Below are 17,895 nucleotides of genomic sequence, written 5' to 3'. Positions count from 1 at the left end.
GTATTGCTTAGAAAGAGCTGAAAATTGTACAAATTGCTCAAGGCAATGTGCTCTTTCAACTTTTGAGTTTGGTTGGTATAAACGGCCACGCCCTTCTGTGAGTTAAGTCGTATGCTAATGATGAAAAATGTAAAACTATGACGTCAGCAAAGATTCGCCTAATATGGGATTGAAGACCATGCATATATCATCAAATAATAAGGAAATATATGAAAACGAGAAATGATTTTCATAGTTGTTTAAATCGGCAACTCAGTCTAGTGAAGAATTTTCTGTAGCATCTCGTCATTAAACGCGCTGTGCGTATATTTGTATTGCCACCTGTTTCGCTTCACCTGTGTAATATTAGAATATGCATTGCAGAGGCTTTTAATGAAGTCACCCGATATTGGTCTTCTTTGTCTTCATTAAAGTTTGGGTTCCATTAACCTCATTTCATTCCCGCACGGCAGAGAACATGCATTGCTGGCTGCTGTTTTTCGCTGGTGCCACTGTATACGGCATGAGTCGTATTTCGGAGCCCCAAATAAAGGCTGTTAACTTCGCCCACCCAATACACGGGCGAAAGCTGACTGGTAGCGTGATCAGGGAAATACTCGTCAATTCAGAAGAGTCATGCAGTTTTGAGTGTGTTGAGGAAGAGAAATGCATTTCTTACAACTTGAAGTCTTCGCCAAACGAAACCGATGGCTTCAAGTGTCAGATAAGCACTTCTGATCGCTTCGTTAGTGTTACTAACTTTACAAAGCATGAGAAGTTTAAATACGTGGGGATGCAGGTGAGTGGCGGGAATAATTTTTTTATCCTTTTTAGTTCATGGAAAAGTGAGTATTATAACTTAAGTCTTGTTGCAAACGTCATGCTAATGACGTGCTAAGCTGGCTCGACTGTAGCTCGACTGCAGCACGACACTAGCACAACTTGGTTTCAGACGTCGAATTTAATTCAGTCGAGTAGAAGGGCTGTTGCCAAAAACAAAACACAAAAATAAAGAAACGGTTTAGCAAACTTTTAAATGTACTCCGATGTACAGTATTTATAATTTATGAATTTAGTTCGGCACAGCAGTAGCGCGATGTTTGAAACCAAGTCGAGTTACTGCCGTGTAACACGGTAAAGCTTGCCGTGCTACACGGCAGTAGCACGGCTTGGTTTCAAACGTCGCGCTACTGCCGTGCTAAAGTCGAATTTAATTCGACCAATTTAGTTCCGCACGGCAGTAGCACGACGTTTGAAACGGGCCTAAAAATTTACCAGTATAATGCACGTCGAATTTATTCCCCAAGAAGAAAAGACGTAAGACCTTAAGAAGTGCTTTATACTCTTTCCCTTTCATTTTCATTTCTATTTCCTTCTCTTTTATTGTCCAGTTTCGCTCACTTTTGTTGAAACCGTGTGGTTAGTTATCTTTCACTGAGCAATTGCAACAGCTGTAGCAACGGAGCTAACAAATGAAGAAACGCAAACTACAATGCGTATATATTAAAGGAAAACTGACAAGCTGGTATTCAGTAAACTAACTTTATCTCAGAGAAGGAGAGAGTCCTTTAACATCTGTTCCTTTGACTTTCTACTTTTTTGAGTCCCTAAATTGCCTTAGAAATTAGAGTTTTAAATCATGACAGAAAAATGGAACAAAAAGCCTTGAGTTGATAAAAATTCCCAACTCAAGGCATATCCTAACCTAAATCACGTACGGAACTCGCACGCCAATTTCTTTGTATATCTATAAGAGAAAAAAGCTTCTTCTTTTAATTCAGTAATATTTGTATGAAGAGAATGTATGAATTTTACCCTTTTTGGGGAAAATCTTTTTCATTATCAGGATGTTTTTAAACGCTTGCCAATTATTTTATATATCGGGGTATTAAACACTTGTCATTTTCAAGAACAGAAGCAAAGACTTATTTCGTTTGTGGCAAGGTGAGAATGCAGCGAGTGATTAATGATTTACTGGAAAACAGTGGCACGCAGTAGTGTTAACCATCGACCTAGGCTGATGACACTTACTCTTCCGCATATCAAAAAAACCTTATCCCTGTATTCTGTGGGTTTTGTCAAACAACAGTCGTTACAGATTCTTTTTCGAACTATTTTTGCTGCAATCAATGTATGGTTATTTATGGTATGCTATCTTAGAGATCCTTCAAATCGCGAGTGAAACCAGCAGCTGTTTCGTGGTGTCTTTCGTAAATTAAGGTATATTGCCCCTTTCTTGCGCAAGTATCGCATTAGTTGCAAAACATGGCATCTGCTCATCAAAAGCCAATGTCATTAACAGGTACTCTATTTTCCTTATAATCTACCGGTATGTTTCATTGGTGCAGGTGCGGTAGTGCAATATTTGTACTAACTCAAGTTTTGGATGCCTGTTTTTTTGGGAGAGGAGGGGAGGGGGGGGGGGGGGGTGGGGAGGTATTAAAAACGTTTTGTATAGAGAGGCTCTGCCCCGACGTCCAACACCGTACCTTTTATATACTACCGAAAACCGAATTAAATCACAATGAAAAATAAAATTATGGCAAAGAAAAAAAAAATACTACACGACGTGTATAAATTTACGGCTCTGGAAATTTTCGTGACCTCCTCTTTAAATATGGCTGGGTATTATTTTTCTTGATTATTATATTTTGCTCTGCAATATACAGATCGGTACGTTCGCAGACATGGACACTGATCATTGTCGTTCGTCCTCCCTGCCAGAGGTGCGAATTCCTCGAAATGCCGCCCGTGCTCGTTTCGTAGTCATTAACCAAAGTGCTCGACAGTTCTGTCTGAGCTCTGATACAAGGTAGCTTGCAATTCCATTACCTTTTTCTTGAATTGAAGCAACGTACCGCAGTTAAAGCCGTTGAAGATGCATTGCAACACATCAAAATGTATATAGCAGCAGGAGCTTGAGCCAAAACTGCCAAGGGATATTATGTCGAGGAACCCTGAAGTCATTCAATTTCGAAGAAAGACTTGAAGCAATTCATAGTGCTTCTAAAACTATAAAACTCTCCTCCCACCAATGTGGCTCGGGTTCAAATCCCAGCGTCGACCCCATATGTGAGATGAGTTTGTTGCTGGTTCTCTACTTTGCTCCGAGAGGTTTTTTTTCTCCGTGTATTCCGGTTCTCCTCACTCCTCAAAAACCAACATTTCCAAATTCCAATTCGACCAGGAATAGCTGTGTTGCCTCCAACTCGTTATTTATTTATTTACTGATTTTTTTATTTATTGTTGTTGTTTTTCTTACAGAGCGCCTGTGAAATGGATAGCTCCATCTGCGATGAGAATGAAGTGTGTATTCCAAATTACCAAGATAACAGTGTGCGATGTGTTTGTAAGGTTGGATATACAGGAACACCTTGCAGTAAGTTACATAAAAAATGTGGCTATGTCATGAACTGTCTGTGACTAGCATAGTAACTGCATAATGACAAAAAACGTAGATCCCGTCTCACTTGCAGTTTTAAGGGTGTTGTTCGCAAGGCAAGATGTTTGTGTGTGAAAAACTTAACAGGGCTGTTACCTAAGTGTCTTGATGTGATTTTCACTCATAATAACATTAATGTTATCAGGTCTTTATTTCCAAAAAATGTGTTAAAGGAGGTGACGTTGACCAAACAATTTGTTAAACATATTATTGTCGCGCTTAAGCTCGTTCACACAAGGTTTGCCGTCTTCTTTCCATGCCACTCACTTTTTGTGGCGTAAATTCACTATTGTCACCCACTCCGACTCTGTGGGACTAGGGACGCTAAAGACGTAACAAATCTCTGGTAGTGACTACCCCCTAGGAGAAAAGCTCATTTAATTCAGTACTAAGTTGCAAACTGCCCCAAGTAGACAGAAGCACAGCAGTCCGGCTCAGGCAAATCCCCACACACAGTGTTGTAGATTGTCCCTGAAAAGTAGGAGGGAACACAATGAGACAACTGCAGTCTTAATCAGGCTACCTCAATGTGGGTGCAGCATGTGAAACAGTATAGTGATAAGATGAAATCTTCTGACACCCAGTTTTTAAATAACTAACAGAGCCTATTAAATACTGCGCCCAGCTCCTTAACGATGGTGTCACATCCAGTGCTGTGTATACCATTAATCCAGACGGCGGCACACCCATCCCAGTGTTTTGTGACATGGCCACTGACGGCGGAGGCTGGACCGTTTTCCAGAAACGTTTTAACGGTTCTGTTGATTTCTACCTTAACTGGACTTCCTACAAGAACGGTTTTGGGGATCTGAATGGCGAGTATTGGCTTGGAAACGACAATCTTCACCGTTTGACAGCTGGTGAAGATGTTATCCTGAGAGTCGACCTGGAGGATTTTGATGGAAACATTACTTACGCCGAGTACACAATTTTTAAAATAGCAAACGAGACGGATAAATACCGTATTCTGATTGGAGCATATAACGGAACTGCTGGGGACTCGTTGAAATACCACAAGTAAGGCTAAAATCTTAATAAACTGTAACAGATTTATAAGCATTTAATTTAAAGGAAGGTATAGGTAGAGGGGTGGGGGTGGGGTTGGTATTGGAGGTGGCAAGAAGTTGTACCGAGGAGTTTGGAGACAACAGGTTGTTAATGGTAATGCTATTCTGTATATGAGCACCAGCGGCACATGGAAAATTTCGCCCGAAGATGCAGCGCAAAGGCTATTTAATCTTCGATTTACCATATGATTCACAAATGATTCACACCTCCCAACCACTCAGTCACGGCCCGATGGTGTATAGACAGTGTGCTTTATTAGGTATTATATTTAACACCTTTGTATCACTACTTCCTCCTTAATTTACCCTTCTTTGCACCAACATTTTTGAAAAAAGCTCAACCTGGAATGACGCTTTAAGTGAGCCACTTGGACTTGTTTACGATTAACATTTCATTTATTCTGCATGAATATTATAAGCAATTACATCTTTTCATCTAGTGCAAAAACCTCGTTTTTTATTGCTTCCAAAGAGCTGAAAATTGCACCAATTGCTCAAAGTAACCAAACTCTATCATTCAACTTTTGAATTTAATTTTTGCATACGGTGACGACTTGTATGCTAATGAGCAAAAATGTTAGCAGTGACGTTAGCAATCGCTCGCCTACATCCACTTTAACATGCGTTCGTCCCTAATTTAGTGACAGTTTCACTTTCTTTTTCCCTTCTTAGCAATATGAAGTTTTCCACTAGAGATGAAGACAATGATCCTAGTGGTGGTACTGATTGTGCTGGGATGCACAAAGGCGGCTGGTGGTACCAATACTGCCATACTTCGAATCTGAATGGCTTATATCTCAAAGGACGACATCCCGAAATACCTGGTGGAGTGGCATGGTTGGACTTCAGAGGGTATCGATACTCTTTGAAGCGTACGGAGATGAAAGTGAAGCCTATCATTTTGAATTAACTTAACGTTTGATTTTTAACTAAACAATTTGTCCAATCAAAGATCAAAAGTGTTAGGTCAGAAAGGGAGTCTCCCAGTCTTAGAGAGGGCTACCCTTCCCTCGTTGTACAATAGACGTCTTCAAGACATTGTAGTACTGATGTATAAAGTCAAGTATGGTCTTGTGATAATGTTTCCAACTTATTCGTTCGTAAGGATTCTGCGCAAAAAAAAGGATTTAAGATAAAAAGTTCTTATTTTACGTAGGTGGCTCGAGGTAGGCTCATCTGACCCCTGAACAATCCTGAAGCCGACCGTGCGCTCATTTTACCCCTCCCTCTCCATCAGGGGTCCGTTTTACCAGTGTTTAAGTTTACTTAAAGCTATATAGAAAGGAAACGAGTGGGAATAGAACGCGGAATTTCCCAAACGCTCGCCTCCCTCTCCCTCTCCATCAGGGGTGCGTTTTACCAGTGTTTAAGTGTACTTAAAGCTATATAGAAAGGAAACAAGTGGGAATAGAACGTGGAATTTCCCAAACGCTCGCACGTAACTTTTCATACGAAACAGGTAATCGCATCGAAATGATTATCTCTTCATCGCCGTTGAGAAAGAGCCTTTTTATGTCTCTTTATCAACAAGTTAAGAATCTGTGCTTCAATATACAAGCAGAATGATCTCTTGACTACGGTCTTAAAATCGCTCTCTACTTTTGACTAAGTGCGGTTGTTAAAGTAAAGGAAGTGCGCCTCGCGATCGGAAAAAAGGTTTCTCTGCTTACATTTAAGCCAAGATTAAGATGAACTGACTAACTCCTGGATCTGATTAAAGAGAACATTTAAGCCAAGATTAAGATGAACTGACTAACTTCAGAAGTCAAGTCCTGGATGTGAGTAAGGGGAAAAAGAGCTTGTTGAGATCAACTAATATCGTCTGACTGATGTCGACCTAGCAGTTTGTTTTTAGTTATTTCGGAAAAGAAGAAGGAGAATATGATTCTAGACCAATTTGAATTAAAAAATATGGCCCTTCGATTCGAAAACTCTGCTTGGACGACTGAATGCTTTGATTCTTTTAAAGCATTTGCACTGCATTTGGTGGATTTATGTTCCGACCCTTCTTCTTTGCGGATTTGCATGTTTATTTTCTTTCTTTACTTTCCTTTTCTGTCTTTGACTGGAGTAATGCTTCAACTTCTTTTGATCATTTGCTTAGCTGTCGCTTGTCTTCTCACAGAGACCTAATATTAAAGCTGACAATACAATGGAACAGTTGAATAGCTTTACTTGTGTATAATTATATTCACCAGCCTTGAGTTAACGAGGATGCGCGAGGCTTGTAGAAGCGGACTTTATTGGAATTCGAGGGTTCACTGTTGGGAATTTTTAAAAGAGAATGCGGATGAAGTGTTGAAAGATGAGAAGTATTGAGAGGTTTACTGTGCAGTGGTTTATGGATCCGCCCAAACCATCCGGGTGGTATCGCAACTAAGAAAGAACAATAGAGGAGGTGTCAGCCAATGAGCAAGGATTGACGTCATCAAATCCGATCAAACTGATTGGATAGTGCCTTTTGTTTATTTGACACTTAATTATTCAGTAATTTCCAATTGAAGGAGATGAAATGGGGGACAATAAAACTTTAAGGAATACAGAGGAAGTTTCTTGCTGGCAGGCCGCTTAAACAAATTAAGATGTTCACGCAGATGAAAAGATACAGTTTGGATTCTGATAAAGCCTCCCTCCTGATATAGGATATAATAATAATAATAATAATAATTATTATTATTATAATAATAATAATAATAATAATAAAATCAAAGATCGCGACGTTGACCTGCAAGACAACTCTTCAACGAATCTTGGCGGTCGCTGAGGCAGACTTTAGTTTTAACCGAAGTCTAAACAGCTGGTGGTCCAGTATCAGCGCCATCAATAAGAATGAAACCATTGCACGTATCCAAGTCCATACTCTATAAGGATATTAACGAACGGTGTAAACAGTCCTGGCGACAACAATCAAGTTAGCATTTTATACGGGATGGAAATGACAAAAACTATACTGTGTTTGACTATTTTTGTTTTCGGAATATAAACACAAACCAATCGATTTTAATCTCTCTCTGATCGTAAACTGTACAGCAAATCGACGAGAGAAAGATTTTAAAAGTTTTAAATCCTACCGGTTCACGTAATCGCCAAGCCAAATGAATATTATTCATAACCTCGGTTTATAGGGCTTTGTTGATATTGTTTCAAACTTAAAAACAAGCACAATTCCCACAAGTCATTATAACGCATTTCTTTTGTTTCAACAAACAATAACCATGCAATGAATTTATATCAGTCTTTTTCTTGACACATCGGGTTACACTTCAAAACACCACTCAGTGAATTTTATGCTTGTACTGAATTACAGCACGCATTGTCAGAGCAACAGTATAGTCAAACAGTAACAAACATTTTTTTGGCATTTCCAATGTTCATTTGTAGTTGGAAAAGCCCCAGTTAACAGTCATTTAACCCTTACATCTCTACTGGCCACTTAAGAGGACCATTCTCTCAAGAGGCCAGCTCCAGTAACTTTTTTGCGTCCCGAGGAGGGGCAAACTGGCATTACGAAATCGTTTCGTCCATCCACGCGCAACTGTTACTCACACTGAAAAAAGGCCAAACTTTCTCATTCTTTCAGTTTATGATTAAAGAAGATATATTAGGGGCGTCGCCAAAAAGTCTGTTACACTAGTATTGCCATACGATTTACACATAGTACAGTGAGGTTATGCATCGTTAATTCTACCATTTCTTTTCTTTCTTTTAAGGGTTGTAACAAGCAGAAATGGGGGATTTTTTTTAAGTGTAATGACATGAATCAGTTGACTCGTTAAACGGGTGTTAGGCTTGATTCTCGTGTCATTTGCTGAAACACCTGTCTTATTAACCATCGCCATTAATGTTGTTAGGAATATCATCCATTTCCAAAAAAAGCTAGCAACCAAAGAACATAACGGATCGTATGGAAACCACCAATACTTCACAAACTACCCTACCTAACAACGCCAATAACAACATCAACAAATAAAACCAAAGAGGCAACTTAATACAATGAAAATATCATAAATAACCCTACCTAACAACGACATGAACAACATCAACAAAACCGCAGAAACCACATAATAACGGAGCTCCATGGCCACGTGTGTGCGTAAACTATTTAATGACGTCAGCGTACGTCCGCCTTAACACTCTTTGTGGGGGTGGGGGGGGGAAGGGAATCAGGTGTCAGCCCCTTGGGGGAAGGAGTATATTATATTTCTTGCGGGAAATCGCGCAAGAAATGGCGTGCTATTGTCTTTGCGTTAAAAAACTTGTTTACTTTAGGAACTTGTTTTCAACTATTTCATAGCATATAAATGATTTTGTGACCGTAGTGATCAGTTTCATTTATTTCATTTATCATTTCGTCATTTTACGCACATTTGTGAGATTTGAGACAATGATCTGACCTGGAAAAGAACTTAAAAAGTCTTTAGACATTTTCTGATGGCAACTAGAAAGAAAACGTTCTGAAGAATAGTTTAGTTATCCTATTAGTTGTAAAAAGAAAGCTTTGAGCGATATTCTTGCCTGAAGTTCGTCTTGAAAAATAGCAAACACGGCAAAGGCGGCTTAAAACTTTAGGCTTAAATCTAATGGACTTAATTCGTGATTCAGGATTTTCAGAGACACTTCACTCTCAATATATGTCATCGTGAATAAAAACTGTTGTCCTTTTAAATGTTTCATTGAATTATATTTCTCGTGTTGATTGTTTGCCAAGATCTCTTTCGTATATAAATCGCTTTGCCAGTTGTTGTTTTCAGTCGTCCATTAACATCGCATGCAGGAGTACTTAAAATGCCCCGTGTATCAAATGGATATGGTGTTCTAGAAGTGAAATGAAAACGAAAATGATTCTGAGACCTCTTCCTCACTTTTAGTGTTCACTCAAATACTCGACAGTTGGCGCTTGACAAAATTCAAAATTCGGACGGGTGATTTTGAAAATTGAATTAAAATAAATATGATTTTTTTCGGGAGTTTTTGCTCTTAGCCCAGGTATTATTACCCCTTTAGACAGAGAGATAACACCGATAAGTTGTAACGTGTAAATTGGCTGCCACTATCGTGTCTCTACGGCCTTTAAAATGATAAAATTATATTTCGGAACTGTCCAATTACACTTGTAAAAATAAAGGTGGTGTAGGTGGGCAAAAAGGACATTTTACTTGGGAAGGATTTTTTTTCCACGCCTAATCTACTGTGGCTAAAGGTGATCTCTCAGGGGCGGATCCAGGATTTTTTTTAGGAGGGGGTGCACTCGTCTCTTGCTCTACTTTAACATCAATAAACCACATAGTTTTTTGGGAGGGCAGAATACCAGTTGTATTAGAAAACCGCAGGTCATCTCAGGGGGGGGGGGGGGTGCGCACCCCCTGCACCCTCCCCCTAGATCCGCCCCTGTTTCTATTTTTTAGTACAAAATGTAAGATATTAGATGTTGTTTCATTCTTGCACTGTTTGCAAATTATTTTTTCTCTTAAGTCACCCATTCCAACTCTTTATAACGTTAAAAACGTCATATGGATCTCCACAGTTAACCGATTTGTGGATTACAGGTTTATTGTTTGAATTAAATTATAAATTTACAGTATTAACTGGAGCTGCGCTTTTAGCCCTGGCTAAATCTATGTATTAAACATATTATATACGAAGATATGACCATTTAAGTTGTAATCGTAATTCAAAAGAACTGCAAATTAAGACCTGCGAACGAAAAAAATTTCTGGGGCTTTAAAGGCCTCTGCGTTCGCGCTACAGTACTCTTGACTACCACCTGAGCTGAATAAAGACACGAAACATTAATAGCAGGCTAATTTAGTATGCTCATTTAGCTTAACCCGTGAATGGGTCACTAAATATACATAATTCATCGTTAGTCACTTCCTATTCTGTGGCGAAACAGTTTTTACTGAATTGTGTATTACGTAAAACAAAAGGAACGATTGTGTTTTCAACTGTGGACTGGCCGTGAAGTCTTCGACGGTCCGGTTTCATGGAATCAGTCGAATAAATTATTGCGAAACTAACACTCAAATTCACTTTTTAGAACATTCCTAATTGAGTTAAATTTATCTGTTGGAAAGAGATCATGTAAAGTGGCAAATGGCACCAAGCGCGCATTTATTATGTATTTCCAATCATAATATAGCGGTGGTTAGCTCGAAAGCTAAGCTCCTCTGACCACCGTACACTTCTACCTAAGCCATTAATTTTCTTTTTTTTTCCTTCTTCTTCTCCGTTGTTAGTGTATTCCTACCTTACTATATATAATGTAAATATTTTATAAAAGTGTGAATAATGAAATTGAATTGAATTGAAAGTTTGCCTAAACATTTCGCTCAAAGTAAAATTAAGTGAGCTGTTAAAGTTGTGTCTAGTTGGTTAGGGTAGTCGGACAGTTAGAATCTTATACCGATTCCGAAATACTTTTTCAAGTAATTGATATTTCGTAGAAATGATTCCTTTAAAAAAAATTGTTTGTTTAGTTGAAGACCTACTTTAATATAGCAACGCTTGTCTCACCTCACTTACTCACAGCCTCGCATCGCATCATAATCTTGCGTAATAACGACAAACAACGTTAATGGCTTCATTACCATATAAACTGATACACCTGTCTTAAATTTTACTGAGTGACAGCTAATATTCTACGCTCTCTTAAACGAACCCCTTGAAGCACTTTGCACAAATCAATCCTGTTTCTCACAAAATATGCATCTCTGGCTGCTTTTTTTGACTGGCACTACCGTCTACGGTATTGGCCGTATTTTGGAACCAAGTTTCGAGGCCGTGAACTTTGCTTCCCCAATAAACGGGCGAAGGCTGACTGGAAACACGATCCAAGAAATACGAGTGGACGCAGAAAGTCGTTGCAGAGTTGAGTGTGTTAAGAAAGAGAGTTGCATTTCTTACAACTTCCAAATGGTAAAGAACACAACTGAGGGGTACACATGTTTGATCAGTAACTCTGATCGATTTGTTAGCGTTGTTAACTTCACAGCGGATGAGGATTTTAAATACGTAGGCATGCAGATAAGTCCTCCCTTTTTGTTCTTTGAAGTCCTTAATTATCTTAATTTATAACATGTAACTCGAAAACATCACTTTTTGGTATGTGTTAGAGTGCAAGAAAAACTGGTATCGTGACTCAAGTAAGAATTTACCATTCCGTCAAGTTCAATTCTTCGTCCATAAAATAGAAACTGAAGAGAGACTTGCAATTGTAATTGTGCCCCCGCTTTTCAAGCAACTGAGCAGAAATAGAAAAGATATAATTACATCGTTGCCCCTATTGTAAGGCAACGCTTACCCAGTTAACGTGTCTTAGCAAAATGATAATAATAATAATAATAATAATAATAATAATAATAATAATAATAATAATAATAACAATAACAATAATAATAATAATCCTCCTATGCCTAAGGGGATCGAGAACCCCGAGAAGGAGGAACTTAGATGTTAAGGACAGGGATCTAGAAATAGAGACGGGTCAAGCAGGACTTACCTAGACTCAAGAGCTATAGATGCTTTATTAATTGTCTTTGTTTTATTTTATTTTATTTTTTTTAAACAGTTGAAAGAAACTTTTGAATTTTAGAGGCTGACAGTTTTTTTTTTATTGAAATGAAATGTTTTTAATTCGAATAAACTTTTCTTAGTTAAATTAACTCTTTCTTATAATAGTAATAATGATAATAATAATAATAATAATAATAATAATAATAATGATAACTGGATAATACTGCTACTGAATAAGAGCTGTTTTCGTAACTTTCTAAGAATATTTGTCCCCTCTAAACAGTCGTTACACATTCTTTTTCGAACTATTTTTGGTGGTGCGATCTTAGGGATCTTTCAAATCGCGCGTGAAACCAGCAGCTCTTTCGTGGCGCCTTTCGTTAAGGTATATTGTCGCTGTTAAATTTGCCCAAGTATCGCATTAGTCACGAAACATGGCATCTGCTCATCAAAAGACAATGTCATTAACAGGTACTCTATTCTTATAATCTACCGATATGATTCATTGGTGGTGCGGTATTATTCGATGCTTGTATTTAAATCCGGTTAGGTGGGAGGTACTCAAAAAGTTTTGTACGGAGAGGCTGTGCCCCGTGGTCCAACCCAGTACCTTTTATATATAGACCGAATACCGAATTATATCAGAATGCAAAATAAAAAAATCGCCAAAAAAAATATTACCCGTGTATACATTTTCTTGTTCCCCTCTTTAAACGGCTGGGTATTATTTTTCTTGATTATTATATTTTGCTCTGCAATGTACAGATCGGTACGTTCGCAGACATGGACACTGATCCGATTGTATCCCCCCCCCGCTGCCTGAGGTGCAAATTCCTCGCCGAATTGCCACCCGTGCTCATTTCGTAGTCATTAACAATTTATAGTGTTCGACAGTTCTATCTGAGCTCCGATACAAGGTAGCATACAAACCCAAAACCTTTTTCTTCAATTGGAAGCAACGTACCACCGCAGTTAAAGCCTAAAGATGCATTGTACTACATCAAAATGTATATAAGCAGGAGTTCGAACTAATACCGTCCAGGGGATATTATGTCTAGGAACAAGTCATTCGATTTCAGAGAAAGACTTGAAGCAATTCATAATGCTTCTAAAACTAAAAAGTACCTTTTAAAGAATTGCACATATTGCAATCGGCTTTTGTTATAAGAATAAGCAAAAACTTAAAATTACTTGTCCCGAAAATTCGAACTGGTGGCTCGTTCTACCACATAGCAAGTCTTTTTGAAATTCCCATTTACAGCTGAATTTTGAACGCCTCAGTTTTGCTACGCACTTCTGCTCCAACTTTTCCTCTGAAATGTCTCTGGCATATTTATTATATCAATAAAAGCCGATGCCCGAAATTACAGTAAAAAATAGCTAGCAAATTTTTTTACTAGACACGAGAAATTACAGTAAAAAATAGCTAGCAAATTTTTTTACTAGACACGATTTTCTTCGAAAAGTAGGGCCCTTTCAAGAGGTAATTTCAAAAAAAATAATTTACCATCGATCAATGAAATCTGAATATTTCATGATATTATTGTCGAATGATATGTGTTGTTCTTTGCAAAGTTTTGCAGCCAATCGCGTTAAAAACGAAAAAGTTAAGACGGAAATTTGTCAAATTAAAGCTCAATGCTCTTGTATTAATGACGGAGCCATTAACTGTACAAGAGAAATAGTGTCGAAAACGGAACCAGATTCAGTTCCGATACCAGAGGCCAAAAACCCGAGAAAATTCCGTATTTTTTTTGTCCTTTATTTCCACAACGATTGTGGCAGCACTTTCTGAGCTGAGGAGGGGCTTATTTTTGGAGGGGCTTATATTCGGAGGGGCTTATGTACGGAGGGAAATTTGCGTTTAAAAATCGATTGGGCTAGCTTATATTTGGAAGTAAATTTACCGTTTTTGCTTCGTTTTACTTTGTATTTGAGGGCAATTTCATAGTATAAGCCCCAGGGGGGCTTATATTCGGAGGGACGATTTCACAGAAGGTTTTTTGTGTAACAGGTTTGGGGGGCATATTTTTGGAGAGGCTTATACATGGAGGGGCTTATTTTCGGAATGTTACTTTATTTTTTTTTAATTATTAACTATTATTATAGTTACTATTATTATTAACTAAGGAAATCTTTCAAAATTAATAATCTGATTTTCTGTACGTTGCGAGAAATATATATATAAAAAAAGACATTGATGTCTTTTTTTATCATGCGTTTGAGCTATTTGAAACGATTGGCAAATCCTGTGCAAGAATAATCTTTGAACTCTTTGCAAGAATGGGGGTAGCAAACAATGTTGCTCGGATTCAAATCCCAGCGTGGACGCCATATGTGACGTGAATCTGTTATTGGTTCTTTGCTTTGCTCCGAGAAATTTTTTTTCCCCGTGCACTCCGGTTCTCCTCACTCCTCAAAAATCAACATTTCCAAATTCCAATTCGACCAGGAATGGCTGTGCTGCCTCCAACTCGTTATTTATTTATTTATTTATTCCAGTTATTTATTTGTAGTTGTTGTTGTTGTTTTTCTTACAGAGCACCTGTGAAGTGGCTAGCTCCATCTGTGGTGACAATGAAGTGTGTATTCCATACTACCAAGATAACAGTGTACGATGTGTTTGTAAGGTTGGATATACAGGAACACCTTGCAGTAAGTTACATAAATATATGGCTATGTCATAAACTGTCCGTGACTAGCTAGTAACAGCGTAATGACGAAAAACGTAGATCCCGTCTCACCTTCAGTTTTAAGGGTGTTGTACTCAACAGGACGGTAGACGGTAAAACGTTTGTGTGTGAAAAACGTGACAGGGCTGTTACATGACTGTCTTGACGTGAGTTCATTTATAATAATATTAATGTTATCAGGTCTTTATTTCCAAAAAAATCTGTTAAAGGAGGTGAAGTTGACCAAACAATTTGTTAAACAAATTATTGTCGCGCTTAAGTTCGTTCACACAAGGTTTGCCGTCTTCTTTCCATGCCAGTCTCACTTCCTGTGCAGTAAATTCACTATTGTCACCCACTCCGACTCTGTGGGACTAGGGACGCTAAGGATGTAACAAATCTCTGGTAGTGACTAGCTAACCCCTAAGTGAAGTGCCCATTTCATTCAATACTAAGTTGCAAACTGCCCCAAGTAGACAGAAGCACAGTAGTCCGGCTCAGGCAAATTCCCACACCAAGTGTTGTTGATTGTCCCTGAAAAGTTGGAGGGAACACAATGAGACAACTGCAGTCTTAATCAGGCTACCTCAATGTGGGTGCAGCATGTGAAACAGTATAGTGATAAGATGAAATCTTCTGACACCCAGTTTTTAAATAACTAACAGAGCCTATTAAATACTGCGCCCAGCTCCTTAACGATGGTGTCACATCCAGTGGTGTGTATACCATTAATCCAGACGGCGGCACACCCATCCCAGTGTTTTGTGACATGGCCACTGACGGCGGAGGCTGGACCGTTTTCCAGAAATGTTTTAACGGTTCTGTTGATTTCTACCTTAACTGGACTTCCTACAAGAACGGTTTTGGGGATCTGAATGGAGAGTATTGGCTTGGAAACGACAATCTTCACCGTTTGACAGCTGGTGAAGATGTTATCCTGAGAGTCGACCTGGAGGATTTTGATGGAAACATTACTTACGCCGAGTACACAATTTTTAAAATAGCAAACGAGACGGATAAATACCTTATTCTGATTGGAGCATATAATGGATCTGCTGGGGACTCGTTGAGTTACCACAAGTAAGGCTAAAATCTTAATAAATTGTAACAGATTTATAAGCATTTAATTTAAAGGAAGGTATAGGTAGGGGGTGGGGGTGGGGTTGGTATTGGAGGTGGCAAGAAGTTGTACCGAGGAGTTTGGAGACAACGGGATTTTAATGGTAATGCTATATAGAGGATATTACACGGTGGCGTGAAGATATGAATTTATTTTCGAGTGGCAAAACAATATTTTACGAACGAGCGCAGCGAGTGAGTAAAATATTGTTTTTGCCACGAGAAAATAAAATTCGTATCTTCAAGCCGCCGTGTAATGTTCTTTTTATTATATCGAGAAAAAGACATCGATAAAATAATAGATTTTTATTCGCCAAAAAGTAATTGTGACGGCTCAGATTTACAGTACTGCAATATAAGACATTGGTTACAATAATCTTGAGAAATAACACTGAGCTGAATAGGGCTCTACAATGACAAAATATAAGCAAAACTTTGAAAAATGTGTAAGTAAAATTCAAAAGACGCAAGACGTCGACAAATTTCGAAGGAAAATTACCGAAATTACGTTATCGATAAACTCACGTGTGAGATTATGGAAAATAAACCACTCGGGTCCCGGATGTAGTTTTTATGAATTTTACGAGTGGGAAATTTTCCAGTAAAACACTCGTGTCTATATAATAAATTCTGTATATGAGCATCAGCGGCACATGAAAATTTCGCCCGAAGATGCAGCGCAAAGGCTATTTAATCTTCGATTTACCATATAGCTAGCTTACAAATGATTCACACCTCCCAACAGATTGTTCAAAGTAACCAAACACTTGACTTTTGAATTTAATTTGTGCATACGGTAATCATGACGCCTTGTATGGGTTAATTCGTATGCTAATGAGCCAAAATGTTAGCAGTGACTTCAGCAATGGCTCGCCTATATCCACTTAGTCATGTGTTCGTCCCTAAATTAGTAATAATTTCATTTTCTTTTTCCCTTCTTAGCAATATGACGTTTTCTACTAGAGATGAAGACAATGATCGTAGCGGAGCTCTCGCGCGCGAAGCACCATGGGTAAAAAATGTGGTAAACTACCCATCCGAGAAAATTTGGTAATCACTTGACCGTACACCGACCGCCCGCCCGCCCGCCCGACCGTCCGTCCGCACCACAGACATACCAATGTAAAATAATTCAATTAACAGGTATGGCAACCCAAATGCAACTCAAGGTTTTATTTAGAAAGAAATCGCATGGCCGCCCGGACTTTAAGAAAGAAAAAACAACAACAAAGTCGTGTCTTTTTCAACGTTATTTTTGATGTTTACACTCACGTGGATAACAGAGAAACTGAGCTAGAGCTAGTTTCTGAGAACAAAAGAGAAGAATTTTGTAGGAAGAAAAACATGAAAATTCAAAGCGGCTGTGAGACAATGAGAAATGCTAGTGGCCAGCAAGGTGAAACTGAGCGGCAGTGAAAAATAAAAGCGAACATCAACACAGGAGACAATTGGGTAAGAATTCCTCCATAAAAATAATGTGCAACTAGGAAGTTTGACGTTTAGTCCTACAAAACAGCGTTGTAGTTGTGCAAAACAACGGCAAAGAAGGACGAAAAGCGTGCTGCACGTGCAAATTTTGTTGTTTTGCTAATTAGAAAAAAAAGTGTGCTGCACGTGCAATTTGTTTTTTTGCTAATTAGATCTATTGATGCCATTTCCATTGGCCTCCCCGTTAAGCATTAGACGATTTAATTTTTTTTGTTTACAAGTTTTATTAACAAGAGCTTCGCTTTTAGCCCTGGCTAAATCTATATATTAGTGGTGGTATTGATTGTGCTGGGAAACACAAAGGCGGCTTGTGGTACAAACACTGCCATACTTCGAATCTGAATGGCTTATATCTCAAAGGCCAACATCCCAAAATACCTGCTGGAGTGGCATGGTTGGACTTCAGAGGGTATCGATACTCTTTGAAGCGTACGGAGATGAAAGTGAAGCCTATCACTTTGAACTAACTTAACATTTGATTTTTAACTAAACAATTTGTCCAATCAAAGGTCAAAAGTGTTAGGTCAGAAAGGCAGTCTCCCAGTCTTAGAGAGGGTTACCCTTCCCTCGTTGTACGATAGACGTCTTCAAGACATTGTAGTACTGATGTATAAAG

The 17,895-nt window shown here is 38.5% G+C and overlaps 2 protein-coding genes across 2 annotated transcripts; both read left to right on the top strand.

Moving 5' to 3' along the window:
• Positions 1-399: 399 nt before the first annotated feature.
• Positions 400-6,491, top strand: LOC140947679 (microfibril-associated glycoprotein 4-like). Its single transcript, XM_073396850.1, has 4 exons — positions 400-778; positions 3,244-3,358; positions 4,024-4,438; positions 5,161-6,491. Exons 1-4 carry the CDS (start codon positions 458-460, stop codon positions 5,396-5,398), a joined length of 1,089 nt encoding a protein of 362 aa, XP_073252951.1. The 5' UTR covers positions 400-457; the 3' UTR covers positions 5,399-6,491.
• A 4,641-nt stretch (positions 6,492-11,132) lies between these two features.
• Positions 11,133-15,756, top strand: LOC140948009 (angiopoietin-related protein 7-like). The gene is made up of 4 exons (XM_073397236.1): positions 11,133-11,499; positions 14,324-14,333; positions 14,539-14,655; positions 15,338-15,756. Exons 1-4 carry the CDS (start codon positions 11,191-11,193, stop codon positions 15,754-15,756), a joined length of 855 nt encoding a protein of 284 aa, XP_073253337.1. The 5' UTR covers positions 11,133-11,190.
• The last annotated feature ends 2,139 nt before the right edge of the window (positions 15,757-17,895 follow it).

This window comes from Porites lutea, chromosome 9 (assembly GCF_958299795.1).
Source record: "Porites lutea chromosome 9, jaPorLute2.1, whole genome shotgun sequence".
NCBI lineage: Eukaryota > Metazoa > Cnidaria > Anthozoa > Scleractinia > Poritidae > Porites > Porites lutea.
The sequence above is the reverse complement of the archived record's forward strand: the minus strand, read 5'-3'. Positions and strand labels throughout refer to the sequence as shown.